The sequence below is a fragment of the Peromyscus maniculatus genome, chromosome 19 (genome assembly GCF_049852395.1).
Source record: "Peromyscus maniculatus bairdii isolate BWxNUB_F1_BW_parent chromosome 19, HU_Pman_BW_mat_3.1, whole genome shotgun sequence".
In the NCBI taxonomy this organism is placed as follows: domain Eukaryota; kingdom Metazoa; phylum Chordata; class Mammalia; order Rodentia; family Cricetidae; genus Peromyscus; species Peromyscus maniculatus.
In genome coordinates, this window is record NC_134870.1 from 51,951,439 (window position 1) to 51,969,947 (window position 18,509).

Genomic DNA, 18,509 nt, shown 5'->3' on the forward strand with positions numbered 1-18,509 from the left:
AAAAGATAACCAGCTCATCCTGAAAGCCACATGACCTGGATCTGCATTACACTGTGTGTTTATTTCCACCCTGTGGTCTCTGAGCCTTTGGAAAAGTCTGCTTGAAATATTCCAGCCTGGCAGCTGTAATGGTATTTTAAGAAGGAGACTCGGGTCTGCCTTTATTTCTCCAGAGCTTTGATGGGGAACGATGACTTCTGAGACACACTCTGGGTTTCCATTCTAGGTTTTAGGGATTACCAAAAGACTCCTAAAAGAAGTAGGAATATTGGGAAACTAGAGCTGGGTCCCCGCAGTGCTCCACCCACCTACCTCTCTTCACTGGTCATTCACCCGCCGCCACCTCCGCCGCTGATGTCCTTTTGTTAAGCAAGCTGCTAGAGTGCTTACAAAAGTAATCCCTTACATTGGCCTGGAATTTGTCTGCCTGTGACTTTAACCCACAAGAGTCAGTTCTCCAAAGGAGGGAGCAGAGCAATTAACCATCCACAGCCAGTGAGTGCTGACGCTGAGCAGGGCACCTCACGGAACGTGTTAGTGGATCTCATTTCCCATTTCTCACTATCCCATTTCACAGATGGAGAAGTGGATAGGGAGGAAAATGAAATAGCGTGTCAAAGCGAGATTCCAAATAAGTGGCCGGATTTGAACTTAAACAGGCTCACGTTAGAGCCACGATCTTGTCCCCTAAAATATCATCTGTGCAGCCCCGTGGAGAGAGGCAGCCTGTGATCCTATCCTCTCAGACTGTTTTGAGGGGACAGACTAAAACTCCAGCCTGTTCACCTTCCCATCTTTCTTTTTGTATGAGCAAGAGGAAGGCCACCTTGGCCAGTGGTCTGGGACAAATGTAGAGGTCCCTGTGACCTCTAGTGACTTGTCCGCCTCACCTTGTCACCCAGGACAACCTTGCTGAAGCCTCCAGAAGCACCACTTTAGCAACCCACCCCTCAGGAGGCTGTACTTTTCCTGTCTGCCCTCAACATGTCTGTCGCCAGAACAACAGGCTGCCTTCCCTTCTGATAAATCTGGTCACCCTAAATATGGGGCTTGGAGCAAACAGGAGCCCTGGCCCCACGCAGCCCTCATTTCCAAATGCAGATTCAAATTGGGCTGCTATTTTGGAGGTCTGGTTTCCTTCCACACACAGTGGTTTTCAGTAAGAGAGGAGGAATCTTGGCAGGGAAAAGGTGCGAGGACAGGAAGGACGTACCTGGGAGTCTTTGTTCCTAAGATCCTGCTGGCCCTCAAGAAGACCATGTCATTGTCACATAATAGAGGGCAGTTTGCCACCGCTCATCCCCTTTGGTGGCCAGCGGGGGTCCGTGTTAAACAGCTGAAGTCCTAGGAACAAAGAAGCAGCCTAAAGGCCAGCAGGACGGCTCAGCAGGTAGAGAAAGGCACTTCAAGCCACCAAGCCTGATGACCCGAGTTTGACTCCACGTTGTCTTCTGTCCTCCATGCGAGGGTCAGGGCAGTGTCAAACCCACCCATACACACACACACACACACACACACACACACACACACACACACACACGGAGAACTAACCCAACAAATGCAGCTTAATTAAAAAATGGAAACTTAGGTAGAGCCACATTAGGGTCCCAATCCCCCCCCAAGAGGACAGTACCACGGTTATGTCCAGAATGACCGTCTGTGGTTAGCTCAGGCTGGAGGCTGACGGGGAAGCTAGAAGGACTGCTGGAGGAGACCAACGCCCACTCTCAGCCTTCGTCAGAAACCTGTGAAATGGGTTTTTGTCTGCCAGGAAGAGGCACTTCCCTATCTCCCGGGCCTGTGCGGAACGGGGCATCTGGTTCTCTATTGGCATATGCCTGCGGTACATATCAAAACCCATGCTAACCTCCAGGGTCCTTTGGTCCCTATTAACATGTACTGTCATGCGTATCAAAGCCACTGGGCTCTTCTGGCCCGCACGCCCCCCTCCTGGCTCCTCTTCCCTCCTCCACTACGCAAACTCCCAGGCTGTTCCAGGCTACAGGCTCGAGCCCCCCTCCCCCCTCCCATCAGGTTTTCTTCACAACCAACCAGTAAGGCTTCACTTCTCTCTGCACCTGAGATAGCCCTGGCAGTCACCAGTCTTTCCCCACCCTCACCCTGTAGCCACGGCGGCTCTGGACCTCCCCCCCCCCCAAATGTCTCTGGCTATTCTTTCTGTACAACCTGAGAGATAGGCACTCAGCGGTTTCATAGTTACAATAAACCTTTCTTCTTTGTATCCATGGAGTGGTCCAGTTCAGTAGTTTCGCTGCACCCTCACGGACGCTTATAAGCCAGCGTTGCAAATGGGCACTTGGTGCTCAGCTAGGTTTGCCGTGGCCTAAACGGTACTTAACGTTGGTTGCAAACACTTAACCATTGGAACGGCTGCCCCTGTCTTCCCATAGCACTTGGCTTGACTCTGCCAGCTTACCTTCTCAGAGGGGAGTTGGCCTAGGTGATCTTGGAAGCCCATGTAGCCATTCACTCATTGCATTCATTCATTCATGCAACACACAGGGTTGAGCTCCCACTGTACATGGAGGGAGCCCGTGGATATAAGATGTGTACCACACCTCTGCCATCTAGACCAGGGCGTGCTCCTTGCTAAGTACCCTACGGACTAGCTGAGAAGTGGTGTGAGAAAGGCGAGAAGTGGAGGGAAGGGAAGCTGCCAGAGCCAGAAGGGAGCTGCCACTCAAGCAGAACCTTGCGCTGAGACCCAGCAGAGTTAGCTCCTCGTCATCTCGGGACCTCGGTCTCTCCATCTCTAGAAATGACCTAGTTGGCTTGGAAAATGAACTCGACTCCTCTAGGGCTGGCATTCATATGCTAAGACTCCATGATCAAGGAATGTCTGGCCGGACCATTCCGGAATTGTTCCACTGAATTCCAAGCAATCCCCCTCCCTTCTCTGGCTAGTCCTGGCCAGGAGCAGGCCTGAGAGTTGGCGGCCGCAACGGGCCTGGGCTCCCTGCCCGTGGGGCGGGGCCCTTTTCGGCTTCCAACCCCTTCACCTGGGGCTCAGCTCGGCAGATGTTACAACTTTCTCGCCCTCTCTTGGGCTGTGTCCCTTCCCAGACCCGCCCAGCCCCTCTCTCCCTCCCCTTCCCCTGTGGGGTCCTGCCCACCTCCCTGCGGGGAGCATTGCTTTGCGGTGACTCCGGGCGGGGTCAGAAGCTCAGCTAGGGGAATTGGGGGTCGGGGAGGGAGGAGAAAGGGGAAGCAGAAGCGAGAGAAATTAAGAGGCGGGAGGGATCGGGGTAAAAAGACAGAGGAGAGTCCCGGGATGGTGGAAAGCACTTTTGGGAAGCCGCCACTCCGTGACTCGGGCTGGCCAGGCTGAGCTGGGGAAGAGGGAGCAGGGGCTGCGGGAGGCGGCTTGGCGTGGGCCCGGCCTTCCCGGGGCGCCCTGCTGTTCCGCCGCGGGTCCCGGAGACCCCCGGGGGCTCTCACTGCATCCCGGAGGGCGGACGGGCCGGCGGTGCGTCCCTGGCGCGGGAGGCTCTGAGGCCCTGGGAGCCCCGCGCACCCGGCTCGGCGTCGCGATGCACGCCCTCTCTGGATTCTCCCTGGTCAGCCTGCTCAGCTTAGGCTACCTGTCCTGGGATTGGGCCAAGCCAGGCCTCGTGGCTGATGGGCCTGCGGAGGCCGGCGATCAGCCTTCAGCGGCTCCACCGCAGCCTCCTCACATTATCTTCATCCTCACCGACGACCAAGGGTACCACGACGTGGGCTACCACGGCTCAGATATCGAGACCCCAACTCTGGACCGGCTGGCAGCTGAGGGCGTCAAGCTGGAGAATTACTACATCCAGCCCATATGTACGCCTTCTCGGAGCCAACTCCTCACTGGCAGGTAGGCACAGCCCAGACCCTAGGCACTGGGTGTCCAAATCCCCAGAGCACCCGGTTGGTAGGCTGCAGACCCTGCGGAACAGCCCTGTGCAGGGACCCCAGAAGCACGTGTTGTGGGGCCAGCTTTGCCTGTGGCGTCCATTAGATCATCGGTAAGTCCCTTGCCTGCTTTGGGCCTCAGTTCCCCAACCCTCATATTCATTCAGTGCTGCTGATCGTCTTGGAGACCTACTCTGCAGTTCTAGCATACTCACGTTCCGCACGTCTGTTCCCTTCTTCATCAGAGGAACCGTTTACTCTTATTTTGAATTCTGTGTATATTGACAGATGTGGAGTCCGTTGGAAAGGCACTGACTGAACTTTCAGTTTCCGTGTCCATAAAATGGAGCGAAGGACAGTTTCTATCTTGAGAAGGAATGGTGGGAGGGGGATGGTTTATATGGAACCTGCCTGACTCTCAATAAATGGCAGCCTCTGAATTTATTACTGGAAAGATTCTGGTCCCGTGACGTTGATGAGACCATTGGGAGAAGACCGAGGAACTGGTGAGATGGGACCTTAAGCTGAGGCTGGTGGCTTCCCTTCTCCAAGTCCCCAAGTTGTTCACTGGAAGATTCCTCCGCAATGTGGCATCCTCTTACAATGAGCTGTTCCCTGGCGGTGCTGGGAATTCCAATTGTGTAAGAGTTGGGAAGCAGGAGAGGGTTGTGGGAGGCAAACTCCCTTCACTTAGAAGAAAATGCTTGCACTGGGCTGGAGCTCATTCTCCCTGGAAGGGAAGCTGTGGCGAGCTTTGGCATCACTACTGAGATCTCGGGGCCTGAGCCCATCTCTCCCTGTTTCCTGGGTGGGACGATGAGGCATGGAATCAGGGAAAAGCCAGCTTGGTGCCTCTGCCCACTTTCAGGTGAGAGGGTTGAGACGTCAGTAGCTGATGTATCTATCTCACGGGGCTGGAAATCAAACGGTGGTGCCTTGCCTCTTCCCATCAGTATCCTGCCTTTAGATCCAGGGACCGAAGAAGGGCAGGAAGAGGGAGAGGGAGGGAGGTTTGTGTCGCAGGTGTGGCTTGGTAATGGCGGTAGACCCTGGCAGGGGGACAGTGACTCACCCCCTGAAGAGGGAGGAGAATCTGCATTCAGAGTTTTAGCGTTGTGTCTCTCTCCCCAGAGCAACATAACTTTGGTAAGCAGCTGAATGGGTAGCCAGGGCAGCGCTCCAGGCTCTTATTGGTAAAGTTAGCAGAGCCTTACAGGGCCAGCCGGTGACTCCTAGCCGCCCTCTGCAGCTGCCTCTATCTGACCAGATGCTTACTTACTCTGTGACTTCTGCAGCCAGTCCTGTTCAGTGGAACTGGAGAGAGCCAACGTTTTCTCATGTTACTCACTGACAAATGGACTTTGGCAAGGCTTAGCTGGCCCACCCACATTACAAATCAATGCTTCAGGCACCCCGCCCTTATGCTGAGACTCTCAGCTGGGAGTCTGGGCCCTAGGTTGCTTCTCCCGTCAAAGCCAATCATTTCTCAGTGTGCCTGAGGCCTGGAGAAGCTGTATCACACATTTTGAGCATGAGTTGGGTAGACCTGGGTTTAAAACAGTTCTGTTTGCCAGCTGTCTCACTTTGGGTCACATGTTACACTTGGGGGGTGTGGGGGCGGGGGGGGCAGGTCAGTTTCATTATTTGTAGACTGGGGGTTGTAATAATGTTCCGTGTATATATTTCACAAAAGAGGTTTAGGTTGGTGAGATGGCCCAGCAGGTACAAGTGCTTGCTGTATAAGCCTGACGACCTGAGTTCGATTCCTGGAACCCACTGTGGAAAGAGAGCTGACTCTAGAAAGGTGTCCTCTGACTTGACATGTGCATGCCTTGGCATGAGTAGGCCCCAACCATGCATGCACATCACACATGCACACACACACACACACACACACACACACACACACACACACACAAAGTGCACACACACACAAAGTGTACACACACACACACACACACACACACACACTGCACATACACATGGTGTGGGGGGGGGAAATTAAATGAATGTGTGGCACAAAGTCTTAAGAATGGCCTTAAGATAAGGAAAAGCTGGTGTTAAATACCAAGTACTCAGGCCTTGGCTAACTCAGCTGCCTACGGGTCAGGAAAGGTATGGGATTCTAACTCCCTTGTGACATTCCAGTTGGCTTATTTACGTGCAACTTTTAAGACACCTTAAGCAGATCACATGGGTCTCTGACCACAGCAGTGGAAGATGGGATATGAGTGAATAAAGGGACTCCAGGATGCTGCTAGGCGGTTTACCGATGCATTGGCCTGGGTGCAGGGTGCCTCTTTAAAGTCATAAAGTCATAAAGCCTGGAGTGGGGTGCTTCTCAGGGATTTCCCATCCTAGCCAGCTCACTCACACTTGTAAACTGGTCCCTTGGGTGAGGAGGTGGGCACACTGCTGCTCAGACTGCTTGGATTCAAGTCTCAGCACTGGCCCTGACTGCTGAGTGACCTTGAGCAAAGCCTCCCTCTGGATCTTTGTTGTTGCTTTTTAAAGCAAATTAGTTTTATTTTATGTGCATTGGTGTTTTGCCTGCATGTATGTCTGTGTGAAGATGTCAGATCTTGGCGTTACAGACAGTTGTGAGCTGCCATGTGGGGGCTGGGAATGGAACCTGGGTCCTTTGGAAGAGCAGCCAGTGCTCTAACCACTGAGCAATCTCTCCAGCCCCTGTTCCCTGTTGTTGCTTTCTTCTTCTTCTTCTTCTCCTCCTCCTCCTCCTCCTCCTCCTCCTCCTCCTCCTCCTCCTCCTCCTCCTTCTTCTTCTTCTTCGGTGAAAAACCTAGAAGAGGACTTAGTTCACGTCTGGCTCCCATACCGTCTGAGTTCGTTCATTCACTTGCCTGCCCATCCGTCCATCCATCCATCCATCCATCCATCCATCCATCCATCCATTCATCCACCCCAAAAGTAACTGAGTGAGCTTTACGTATCACTGGGGTGCTAGGAATACAAAGACAACCCCATCATGTGTCATTGGGCCCAGAGCATACACAATTGTGGTCCCAGCGCCAAGTAGACAGTGACAGTGTGTACCAAATCCCTGGTGCGGGGAGGAAGAGGACCCAGAAATAAACTAACTCATCCTTGGAGTGAGTTGTAAGAAACTTCAGAGAATGAGCTTCCAAGGAGTAGGGATTTGCCTGGGAGACCAGGACTTGGTGTACCCGGGCTGCGTTCTAAGTTTAGAGCCTAGAGCTCAGGGACTCAGGTCTGGAGCCTCTGCTGGGACACTCAGCCTACTCTTTGTACTAGTCATGTGAATGGAATCATCCAGCTCTAGCTTCCTTATTTGGGAGGTGGGAATAATAATAATGTGTCCTTCCTAGTTTGTGGCTAGGATTTGGTGAGTGAGATTCCAAGGGCGGTGTGATGCTGAACCACACGGCCAGAACTGGGTGTTAGCTCTTACTGTTGTCGTTAGCAAGCCTGGCTCGACTCCTCATGCACTAACTTCCTGGCTGGGTGGTCCCGGGTAGCCACTTAACTGTTCTGAGTGGCCTTTATTGTGTCTCGTCAATAAGCTGGCATCCCTACTTCATTGATGTGGTGATTGGAGATAATGAATGCATGTAGGCGCTTAGGCCTTTGGCAGTATCTGGTGCTTTTGTTACTGTTCTTGCTGGTGGCACTGGACCAGGGGGGACCATCTCTGGTTGCTACTGTGGGTTGGTGACTGGGAGCAGTGGTCTGTCGCTCACTTGCATTTCCCATGTGTCTATCCCCCACCCCCCAGGTACCAGATCCACACAGGACTGCAACACTCCATCATCCGCCCACGGCAACCCAACTGTCTGCCTCTGGACCAGGTGACGCTGCCCCAGAAGTTGCAGGAAGCAGGGTACTCCACCCACATGGTGGGCAAATGGCATCTGGGCTTCTACAGGAAGGAGTGCTTGCCGACCCGCAGGGGCTTTGACACCTTCTTGGGCTCCCTCACAGGCAACGTGGACTACTACACCTATGATAACTGTGACGGCCCAGGGGTTTGTGGCTTCGACCTGCATGAAGGTGAGAGCGTGGCTTGGGGTCTCAGCGGCCAGTACTCCACTAAGCTCTATGCTCAGCGTGCCAGCCACATCCTTGCCAGCCACAGCCCCCAGAACCCCCTGTTCCTCTATGTGGCCTTCCAGGCGGTACACACACCCTTACAGTCCCCTCGGGAGTACCTGTACCGCTACCGCGGGATGGGCAACGTAGCTCGGCGCAAGTACGCAGCCATGGTGACCTGCATGGACGAGGCTGTTCGCAACATCACCTGGGCCCTCAAGCGCTATGGTTTCTATAACAACAGCGTCATTATCTTCTCCAGCGACAATGGTGGCCAGACTTTCTCGGGAGGTAGCAACTGGCCCCTTCGAGGACGCAAGGGCACTTACTGGGAAGGCGGTGTGAGGGGCTTGGGTTTTGTCCACAGCCCCCTGCTCAAGAAAAAGAGACGGACCAGCCGGGCCCTGGTGCATATCACGGACTGGTACCCAACACTGGTGGGTCTGGCCGGTGGTACTACATCAGCAGCTGATGGACTGGATGGCTATGATGTCTGGCCAGCCATTAGTGAGGGCCGGGCCTCACCACGCACAGAGATCCTACACAACATCGACCCCCTCTACAACCATGCCCGGCATGGCTCCCTGGAGGGTGGCTTTGGCATCTGGAATACAGCTGTTCAGGCTGCTATCCGGGTGGGAGAGTGGAAGCTGCTCACCGGAGACCCAGGCTATGGCGACTGGATTCCACCGCAGACTCTGGCCTCCTTCCCCGGCAGCTGGTGGAACCTGGAGCGGATGGCCAGCATCCGCCAGGCTGTGTGGCTCTTTAATATCAGTGCTGACCCTTATGAACGAGAGGACCTGGCTGGCCAGCGACCTGATGTAGTCCGCACCCTGCTGGCTCGCCTTGCTGATTATAACCGGACCGCCATCCCTGTGCGTTACCCAGCTGCGAACCCTCGGGCCCATCCTGACTTTAATGGGGGCGCTTGGGGGCCCTGGGCCAGTGAGGAGGATGAGGAGGATGAGGAGGAGGAGGAGGAAGGCAGGGCTCGGAGTTTCTCCCGGGGCCGCCGCAAGAAGAAATGCAAGATTTGCAAGCTTCGATCTTTTTTCCGTAAACTCAACACCAGGCTGATGTCCCATCGGATCTGATGGCTGGGGGTGGCAGGGAATCTCAGTTCCTCCTCAGATACTATCCCCAATGCTGCTTCTCAGGGAGAAGGCCAAGGTCAAGTCTCATCTGCAGGCATGTCTGGGGAGAGCACAGAAGCCCTTAGCTGAACAGTGTGGGACTTGGGGGTGGGCACCAAGCAGGCTGGGATGCCTGGGTCCGGGTCCTGCCTCTCTCTTGATGTGTTTGTTCCGTGACCTCAAGTTACCTATAGCAGCCTTCTGCCTCCGTCTCCTCACCTCTAAGATGAGCTCTGGTGACTATGACTCCAGTGTGTGCCTGTGACTGGGGCCATGGCAGAGTTCCTTGTTGACCTTGCCACCTTCCAGATGACATGAGGCCGTGACCCTCTTTCCAGGTCTCTGTGGTGCTCTTGGATATCAGCTGGAGCATGGCCAGCTGGCTGCTCTGTTAAAGGAACTCAATGAAAATGGACAGCAGAGGGTATGAGAACCTTTACATTCCTGGAGCCGCAAGATGTGGCAACCTAGGGGAACGCGCCTCTGTTTTGTCCCCAGCATCCAGGGGAACCTGGCTGGGCCCTGAGAAGCTGCACAGTGATGGTGGGGGAGACAGCTGTGAAAAAAAAAAGTCTTTGAACCAATCATCTCCTTTGGCCTTGGGCACAGTCCTTTCCCTCAGGGCCTTGATTTCCCGACTTGCAAAGGGACTGGGAAACGCTAGCCCTGGCTCGGCCTACCTCACAGTGCTGTAGAAAACTGGCCAAGCTAGTGGTTGCAGGGGAGCCTGTGAACTTGATTAAAGTGCCATTACCCACAGGGGAGAGATGCTGGTCTTTGTGTGTGTGCGCACGCGTGTGTCCTGGGGGCCCTGTGTGAGTGAGCTCACGGTTAGCCAAGGGAAACAGGAAGGAAGGTGGGAAGGAACCCCCTGTCACGGCTTCACTGTGTGGCTGTATGCAAACCCTTGACCCTCTCTAGGCCTCAGTGTACAGTGGATGATCCCAAAGTCTTCACCCCTGGTCGTTCTGAGCACCGCTGTGTACATTTGCATCTGGGGGACGCAGGCCCGGTGTGTAGCGAGGAGGGGGTGGGTGTTTGTAACGCCTGCTTGCTGCATCTCAGCGCTCCATCCGCACACTGCGTTCTGCATCTCTCCCTCTTCAGGTTCCAGTCGGCGCAGTGTGTGTAGGCGAAGGCCCTGCTGTGAAATTTGAAAATAGTTATTTTTGTCACTGGCAAAGGAGGCCTGTTAGGACTCGTCAGCTTGTGGATGAGCGGGATGGGTGGGGTGGGGTGGGGTGGGTGCCGTGCCGTGGGGGTTTGGGTGTCGGTTGCAGGACCGCATCACCACGGCAGTGACTGAATCCTGCACCAGGACCTGGCCTGAGCTGCAGGGAGGAGGTGACCATTGCGATCTGGGAGCTTCCTTACAGCCCTGTACTCCCCCCCCCCCCAGACTTATTTTTAATGATGTGTAGATGCGTGTGTTTGTGTGTGGGTATGCGCACATGAGTAAAGTGCCCACAGAGGCTAGAGGCCCCAGATCCTCCTCGAGCTGGAGTTCCAGGAGGTGTGAGTGGTCCCACTCGGGGGCTGGAAACAGAACGCCGTGAACGCCGTATGCCCTCCGGGAAAGCAGTGTGTGCTCTTCGGGCCGAGCCCTGTCCTTTGTGGCCTTTTCTCATCTCCCCTACCTGTCTGTTCTGCCCTTCCGTGGTAATGTTGCTGCCCAGATGGTAGGCGGGGCCCAGGCCTGGCAGAGGTCTCTGGACTCCTGTGACTGTGGCATTTGTGCTTGCTCTCGGAGGAAGCTCTGAAGAAGATGCTTCCTAAGGTGGTGTCTTAGCCTAGTGTATCCCAGAGGGGCTGTTCAAGGTCTGCCCACTGCCCAGGACACTCCAGGCCTGCTGGGGTCTGTTTTAGCCATGCCTGCTGGCTTGCCACACCGGCACACAGCCCAGGCTTCCCTGCGGATCCAGGCTTTGGAGAACTGTTATGGATGCTTCTCTGAGGACTACTGAAGGGCCGCCGCCTGACAGGGTTTTCCACCTTCCAGCCCCATCATCGGCTTCCCTCCTGAGGATCCCTTTGGGGCCACAGGAGCAGGACCACCCATGGTGCTTCCTGTTCTCTCTCGGACCCCCCAAGCTCTATTCCCTGCCATCAGTCTGGCCCCGAAATATAGGGAATAATTAGTGCTATGGCTGGTGTCTGTTTCTGAAGTCTTGAAGAGCGGGCTTGGCTCAAGCCTCCCTCTCTTCAGTCTTACACTCAATGCAGAGCTCAACAAACTCTCTGGCTTCTCCTCAACCGAGACGCCAGTGTAGCCCAGCAATCACTCACGCTTCTGTCTGCAACCTGGTCCCCAGGAACTAGTGGGCCACTAGTGCCTGAGGTCGATGGTCTTTGGGGCATGGTCCTGAGAGGCCCAGCCGAGCGGTCAGCGTGACTTACTGCCTGTTCTCTGCTATGGTCCGGGTTCCCCACTCACCTGAGTCCATACTATATGCCAGTCCCCCGCTGACTGCTGTCTTAGAGTTACTACTGCTGTGGTGAGAAACACCATAACCAAAAGCCACGTGGGGGAAGAAGGATCTCACGTTTCACTCACCGCTCCTCATAACGGTTCATCATGAAACGCAGTGAGGGCAGAAAGTCAAGCAGGGCAGGAACCCGGAGGCCAAAGCTGATGCAAAGGCCATGGAGGGGTGCTGCTTACTGACTTGCTCCCTGTGGCTTGCTCAGCCTGCTTTCTTATAGAACCCAGGACCATCAGCCCAGGGGTGGCCCCACCCACAATGGGCTGGGCCCTCCCCGGCCATCACTAATAAGAAAATGCCCTACAGCCTGGTCTTCCGGAGGCATTTTTTTTTCAACAGAGGTTCCTTCCCTCCAGATAACTCGAGCTTGTGTCAAGTTGACTTAAAACTAGCCAACACAGCACCTCTAGGCTTTAGCTTACATCACCTAAGTCCATTTGGAGAGGACAGAGTGGAAGGGCACCCGGAGGCAGCCCATAGGTCCCAGGTCTTCTCTGAGGCCTCTGTTTCTCCCTGGGCTGGATTAGGTGGAGCAGACCTGTTAGCTGGAGGAGTAAAATTCCAGGTAAGAACCTGCTGTTTAGCTGGAACCTGGCTATGGAGTCCTTGCCTTTAATGACCAGCTCCCTAGCATAGCCAGGAGGGGCCTTACATCTACCTGCCTGGGCCAGGGCTGTATCTCCTCTTCCTCCAGACACTTCTGGCTTCCCATGGGACACAGGCTAGCATCTTGGCAATGCCCAGGAAGGGGCAGCACTCAGGGAGCCCGAAACTCCAGACTGTTGCCCTGACTGCCACTAACCTGTGTACCCGTGAGAGGGCAGCCTCTACTCTCTGTACCTTGGTTCCCAGCTCCAAGGGATATGTGGCCCCTAACAGTCTTCTCGGCTCTCTATGGGGCCTAATAATGCAGGGCAGGCGTGGTGTGGTCACACAGACCTGGACTGATTCCTGAGTAGTTTGGTAAGCAAGCAGTGTGTCATGGCTCTGCAGAATGGGACCATTATACCTGTATTTATCATATTGCTGCAAGGTCCAAACAGTGTCATGGGAAAAAAAAAAATGCCTAGCGTGGGGCTTGGCTCTGATGTGGGAGCAACTGCTTCCTGTCTTTGGGGTCCAAGAATGAGTGTTTTGTCCCTGACCTTCCCAGGAGGAAATGAGACTCCCGGGAAAGCTCTGTTTCCAGCTTTCCTAGCATAGAAATTGGGACCTTTAAAAACGGAGAGTGTGCACCACTGCCCGCTCAGGGAGGGCCTGTGCGTGGGACACCTGAGGGCACAGCGCTGCTTCCTTCCTCTTCTCTCAGGCCTGGCGGTACTCGACAGGCTGCCCTACCTCAGTTCCCCTCTACTCAGACCCTCGCAGCATCCCTTCTCTCCTGGCCCACTTTCTACTGAGCCTGCCCCTCACTTTCCGCTGCCCTTAGTGGGACAGGCCCCACGGGATCACTCAGATGGCACGTTTTTTTTCCCTGTGGTGCGCGTTCAGGCCCTGCAAGACCCTGTGACATTTAGCATCTGCGTGAGAGCACCTGGAGGGGCTGTCACCGTGCCCTTGGCATCATGTAAGCCTCCCTCGCATCATGCCTGGAACTCAGCCCAGCCGCCTTCTGTTCCTCCCATTGACACAAGGCACCGTCTATGGGCACGGCCGATCTCTCTCTGGCACCGCCATGCTGGCTCAGCAAACTTCAGGGTTCCCACCCCTGGCCACCGGCCCACGACACACAGGCCTGTGCTCGAGGACCACACACATGTTGCAGATGGGGTACACGTGCTGGACTGTTATGCCTACTGTGGCCCTGGGGAGTGGAAAGCCTGGCAGAACCAACCCCCACACACACCACCCCCGGTGCAAGATCGTCAGCCTAGCCTCGTTGCCACACAGGCGTGGCTGGGTCCTTGGTGCCCGCTGCCACTAGGCACGGCTGCCAGTTTTGTGGGCACAGAGGATGTGGTGAATTAGTGGTCATGCCTACTCGGCCGAGTGACAGTTGCATTCGGTATGCAGGTGCCCATCAAAGCCAGTGCCTGCACCCCCAAACTTGTCTCTAGACGGTCCCAAGAGGTATGCACACGTGCAGGTTTGAGACAGACCTCCACGGCCTGCTTCTTCTGTCCTGCTAGTTCTCCACCATCAGGGGGGCCCAAGGTCCAGGAACCTGCCTGTCCCCTAGCCCGACATACACAGGAGAGTAAGGCATCAGCCAGAGAGAAGGGGCAGGGAAGGGAGGGTACCAGGGAGGAGGGCCTGAGGGAGAAAGGGAGCTGGAAGTGGAAGGACAAAGAGACACCCTGACCACAATGCTGTTAGGACCCCATGGTCCCTTGTCAGAGGCAGGCAGGTATCGGGCTGGCCAGTGCCTTCACATGCTCCCTTGAGCCCCCGGGGTTCTCCTGAATGCTTTGCTGGCCTCTGAGCCAAGCATTGCATTTCAGGAGCAGCGGCCAGCACGGCACTGGCCTGAGAGGATGGCCACCTCTGTTCACAGGGTTACATTTCCATGGTTACAGCCTTAGCAATTCCCTTTAGTGTTTTACTGATTTTCAAGCAGTTGCCATGCCCTTGGGCCCTGATAAGTGAGGGTCCCAGCGACCTCTTTTTCGGTCCTTGACGTTTGTTTTGCGGGAATTACTGCAAATACGGCCAACGCCAGGCCAATGTCTACCATGAGCTAACCCCCAACAAAGTCTCCGAGAACAGTGCCCCAAAGTGCTTCCACGGTTCAGGGAGGATTTCTAATTCCTTAATGATAATTCCTTCTGTATCAGCCTCTGGGTTCATCTCATTTCAGCCACAAAAGAGCCTTACAGGTGAGGAGCATCATTTACCCAATTTTGCACTTGAAGAGGTCCAGAGAAGTCAGGACACTGACTCAAAGTCACAGCCTGTAAGTCATGTAGCCACTAACAATTGATCGACACCGTTTCCCCTGAGCAGTGGCTGGGTGGTCCTGGGAATTCTCCTGGTAACAGGCTGGGACAGTGGTTCTCAACCCTTGGGTCACGACTCCTTTGGCCTTTCCACAAGAGTCGCCTAAGATCATCAGAAATCACAGATATTTGCATTACGACCCATAGCGGCAGGAAAAATTACAGTTATGAAGTGGCAATGGAAATAATTTTATGGTTTCGGGGGCGGGGGGGGGGGGGGTCACCACAGCATGAGGAACTGTACTCAAGGATCGCAGCGTTAGGAAGGCTGAGACCCGCTGGGCTAGAGGGTCTGAGGCAGGAGGATGGAAATAGAGCTCTCCCCCACCTCTGCCTTCCTCCGGTGCCGCTAGCCTTGGCCATGGTGTTCTGTGCCTGCTTGCTACCCACCAGCTGCGCGGCCCTGCGAGCGCAGGCCTCTCAGCTCTGCCTCTGAATTGCCACGTTGGCGGCAGAAGCGGGAAGCGTATTGTGTGCAGAAACAAAACTGAGTGGTTTTTCCTTTTCTGAAGGTGGTAATGGCGCAATTAGTGGCTAAGCCATTACCCCCTCCTCCCCGGCTCGCCTCCCTCCTTCCCCTCCACCTCCCCCCTCTTTTTTTTTTTTCTTTCCTGAGAAAAAGTGGCTGAATTGAACAGCTCTCCCTCAGCCTTCCACTGACTCTCAGGAAGAGGGAGAGAGGGGCCCCCTGATGTCTCCAGGGGCCCCTTCCCTCAGCTGGGTCAGACACTTGTTGGTATTGGAGAATCATCGAAGGTACCACTGTGTCCACAAGTGAGGTGAGCAATACAGTGATGAATGGATTCTGAGGGGCAAGTTGGAAACAGAGCGGATTTGCAATTTCAGGTCCTTTTATCTGTCCCTTGCTCACTGCGGACAAATGTTGGCATGAGACCTCTGCACAGCCACCTGTGAAACACACTGAGGCACTTTTTTTTTTTTTTCCTGACTGGAAGGGATGGGGGGTTCAAGACCAGGCTGCATTGGTAGGAGTGGCCATGGGCTCACTTTCAAGCTTCCTTTTTTTTTGCTTTCTGGAAACTGAGAACCGTTCGGGTTTGCCTACTTCCCAGAGCCCGTTTATGGCCTTAGGCCACTGCATCTTTATGGGAGTTTTCTGCAAGGATGACTTTCTTCCTGTTTTCTAGAAAAGGATATGGGGGGCTCAGAGAGCTTCCTCAGCGCCTTGCCCAGGGTCACAGAGCTAGGAAGCGCCGGGGCTGGAATTCGAACTCAGATCACTCGTCTTAAACGCTCTGCCTTGGGGCATGATTTGTGGCTGCCGGTGAGGTTGATACACTGAAGAGGTGAGATCCTCAGGAGAGAGGACTAGAGTTCGGGAGAGAAGACTCCAGGGCAGGGCACATCCACACCCCTGGCCCAGCCCTGGGTGAGCCAGGCCATGCTCACTTCATTCGAGTTGCCTCTCGCCAGTTCTACCTTGACATAAAGCACAAGCAGAAACTGGGACAGGAGCCCCAGGAGACCAAATCTGCACGGTCCCTCTAGGGGCATGGGTGGGGAGGGCTTGTGGAAGAGGCCTCAGGAGGGGCCCAGCTGCACAGCGGTGACAGGCAGGGGTGAAGAGGCAAGCCAGAGCCAGAGTCCTGGGTCTGCTCTGTACTTCTTCCCCGAGCTAGAGTGACAGTGTGATACACACAGGGGCTAAAAAGCAGGGAGAGCAGGAGCAAAATAAGGACAGAGGCAGAGGCCAAGTCAACCAGACCAGTTCCCAGAGGGAGCAGAGGAACGGCAGAGGTTACCGGGGGAAGGGAAGGAGAGAGAGAGATGAATTAGCCATCATTCCCCTGTAAACCTTAGAACCCAGCTGTTGCCTGGGCAACGGGGCAATACCTGTCTCTCTAGAGGAGATGAAGTTGCCAGGGTAACTACATCCTGTCTTTCTCAAGGACCATCCCAGAATGTGGCACCCACTAGCCGTTACCATAGCAACTGCCTCTTTGCCCCACTTAATCCCATCCCGTCTGTTAAAAAGGGCCCTATAGTTGGAGGTGGGGGAGGTAGGAAGAGAGAAGATCACTTGTGGACTAAGTTTGTTCTCTTCCCCTTCTCCATCCCCCTCAGCATGCCACCCTGGGAAAACAGGGTCCACTTGCTCCTGGGCCCACTCAGTCCTGCAGGATTGTGTATACAGGGGGGCCAGGGCAACACAGGAGCAGGTTTTGAAGTGGAAGGCAGGCAGGTGTTGGGGAGGCAGTTACCGGGGCAACGGGAACAGGGCGTTTCGGAGGTGGTTGCCATGGGGACCTGGATGCTGACGAAGGCTCGCGAGGCTGTGAGCAGCCACAGTGCCCTGCTCAGAAGCCCCAAGCTCGTCAGTCAAGCCGGCTCTCCATTTGCACTCAGGAGCACGGGCAGGCGAGCTGGCCCCTAGTTCTGGGGGCAGAGCAGCAGCGTCCCAGTCCTAGATCTCAGCCTAAAGCCTCGCCTGCCTGCCTGCCTGCCCGGTGCAAGGATGGCCACCATCACCTGCACCCGATTCACAGAAGAGTACCAGCTCTTTGAAGAACTGGGAAAGTGAGTCACACCTCAGGGAGTCTTGGAGGGCATGGGGGGGGGATCAGCCTCTGGGGCAGGGGGCGTGTGCCTGTGTGACTAGAGCTCTCTGGTGCATGCAGAGGGAGGTGTCCTGCATGATTTGGGGGCACTGTGTGTGCACAGAGTGTCCAGAGTCAGGCGTTGACACATTTATGTGCCCGTCCAGCCTCGGTGTGTGTGTGTGTGTGTGTGTGTGTGTGTGTGTGTGTGTGTGTGTGTGTGTGTGTGTTGAAAGGGTAACAGATTGACGGTATATGCACACAACTATGTACATAAGTACACATGACCTGGGTGCCCAAAGATTCTTAGAAACTTGGGATTTTAAAGGGATTTTTTTTCCCCACTTGGCTGGGTCCAGACTGGAATCTTTTTCTGTAGTTGAACTTGGATGCCTGTAGTGACAGAGAGTTCACCACCACCCACCTGGAGATCCTCACTTTAGATACCGTGCAGTGTGTCACATCCCTTCCCCCTTCCCAAGTTCCCTACCGGGGGAGCAAGGGCTCCGGTACCGAAGGGGTTAATGTGAAAGCGATTGTGGTGTTGGGAGGAGGGGAGGAACAATCAGCAAGCTGATGGGGGGGGGGATGCCACTGTGGCAGCAGGCTGTGCACTAGAAACAGTGGTCCTTTGGCAAAGTTACCCATCGTGATGTGCCTGATGTTGAGGGAAGGGTGGGGAAGCAGACAAGAGAAAGGTTCCCTGGAGTAGATCAGCAGGCTACAGATACAAGGGCAGGTTTCTAGATGTTCCCGGCGGGGCTTGTGGGGGTCCTGGATGCATCAGGAGTTGGGGAGCAGTTTGGCAGGGTGCCCCCACGGACGCAGAAGTGCCCGCACCAGCCCTGTGGGGCCCCTGTTGTAGCAGTAGGGATATGAGACAAGGGGCCCTGTGGACAGATGTGTGCCAGGGTGAGACCTGGAGATGCATGTACCAGTGAACATTTTTGAAGAGAAGCTAAATATGACTTCCACGGGGAGCAGATGGAGTTGTATAAGAACTGACGCTGGGCACAGTGTGAACTGAAAAGGCATGCAAATACTGGAGCAAGCAAACCACAGAGAGATGTGCAAGTGTGTCATTTGTGTGGAAAGCCTAAAAATGTCAGTGTGCCCTGCAAGGATGTGTGTGTGTGTGTGTGTGTGTGTGTGTGTGTGTGTGTGTGTGTGTGTGCAGTTATGCAAGGGATGCTCCTGGTTAGACTGCAGCGAAAATTTGGACATGCATCCGTGTGCACATGTGTGGCAGGACAGAGCTGTGTGAATATCAGTGAACATGAGTGTGTATAAAAGGTGTATAAGGTCACAGATAAGAAAGGTGGATAAAATGTTCTTGAGTGTGCATGTAGCTTGAGGAATATGTACAGGAAGTGTGTGTGTGTGTGTGTGTGTGTGTGTGTGTGTATGCCTGTGTGAGGCCTGCCTGGA

At 54.7% G+C, this 18,509-nt stretch overlaps 2 protein-coding genes across 4 annotated transcripts in view; both read left to right on the forward strand.

The window, feature by feature from the left end:
* Positions 1–3,250: 3,250 nt before the first annotated feature.
* On the forward strand, positions 3,251–9,863 carry Arsi (arylsulfatase family member I). The gene is made up of 2 exons (XM_006985132.4): positions 3,251–3,862; positions 7,655–9,863. Exons 1-2 carry the CDS (start codon positions 3,552–3,554, stop codon positions 9,063–9,065), a joined length of 1,722 nt encoding a protein of 573 aa, XP_006985194.2. The 5' UTR covers positions 3,251–3,551; the 3' UTR covers positions 9,066–9,863.
* A 6,930-nt stretch (positions 9,864–16,793) lies between these two features.
* Positions 16,794–18,509, forward strand: part of Camk2a (calcium/calmodulin dependent protein kinase II alpha) — a 64,368-nt gene continuing 62,652 nt past the window's right edge. For 2 of the 3 annotated variants that reach the window (XM_006985133.4, XM_006985134.4), the window contains exon 1: positions 16,798–17,061. In XM_006985133.4, coding sequence (XP_006985195.2) covers positions 17,000–17,061 — 62 coding nt within the window. In that variant the 5' untranslated portion in view covers positions 16,798–16,999. Of the gene's footprint in view, positions 17,062–18,509 lie in introns of all 3 variants that reach the window. The other variant, XM_016003679.3, reaches the window with a different exon arrangement.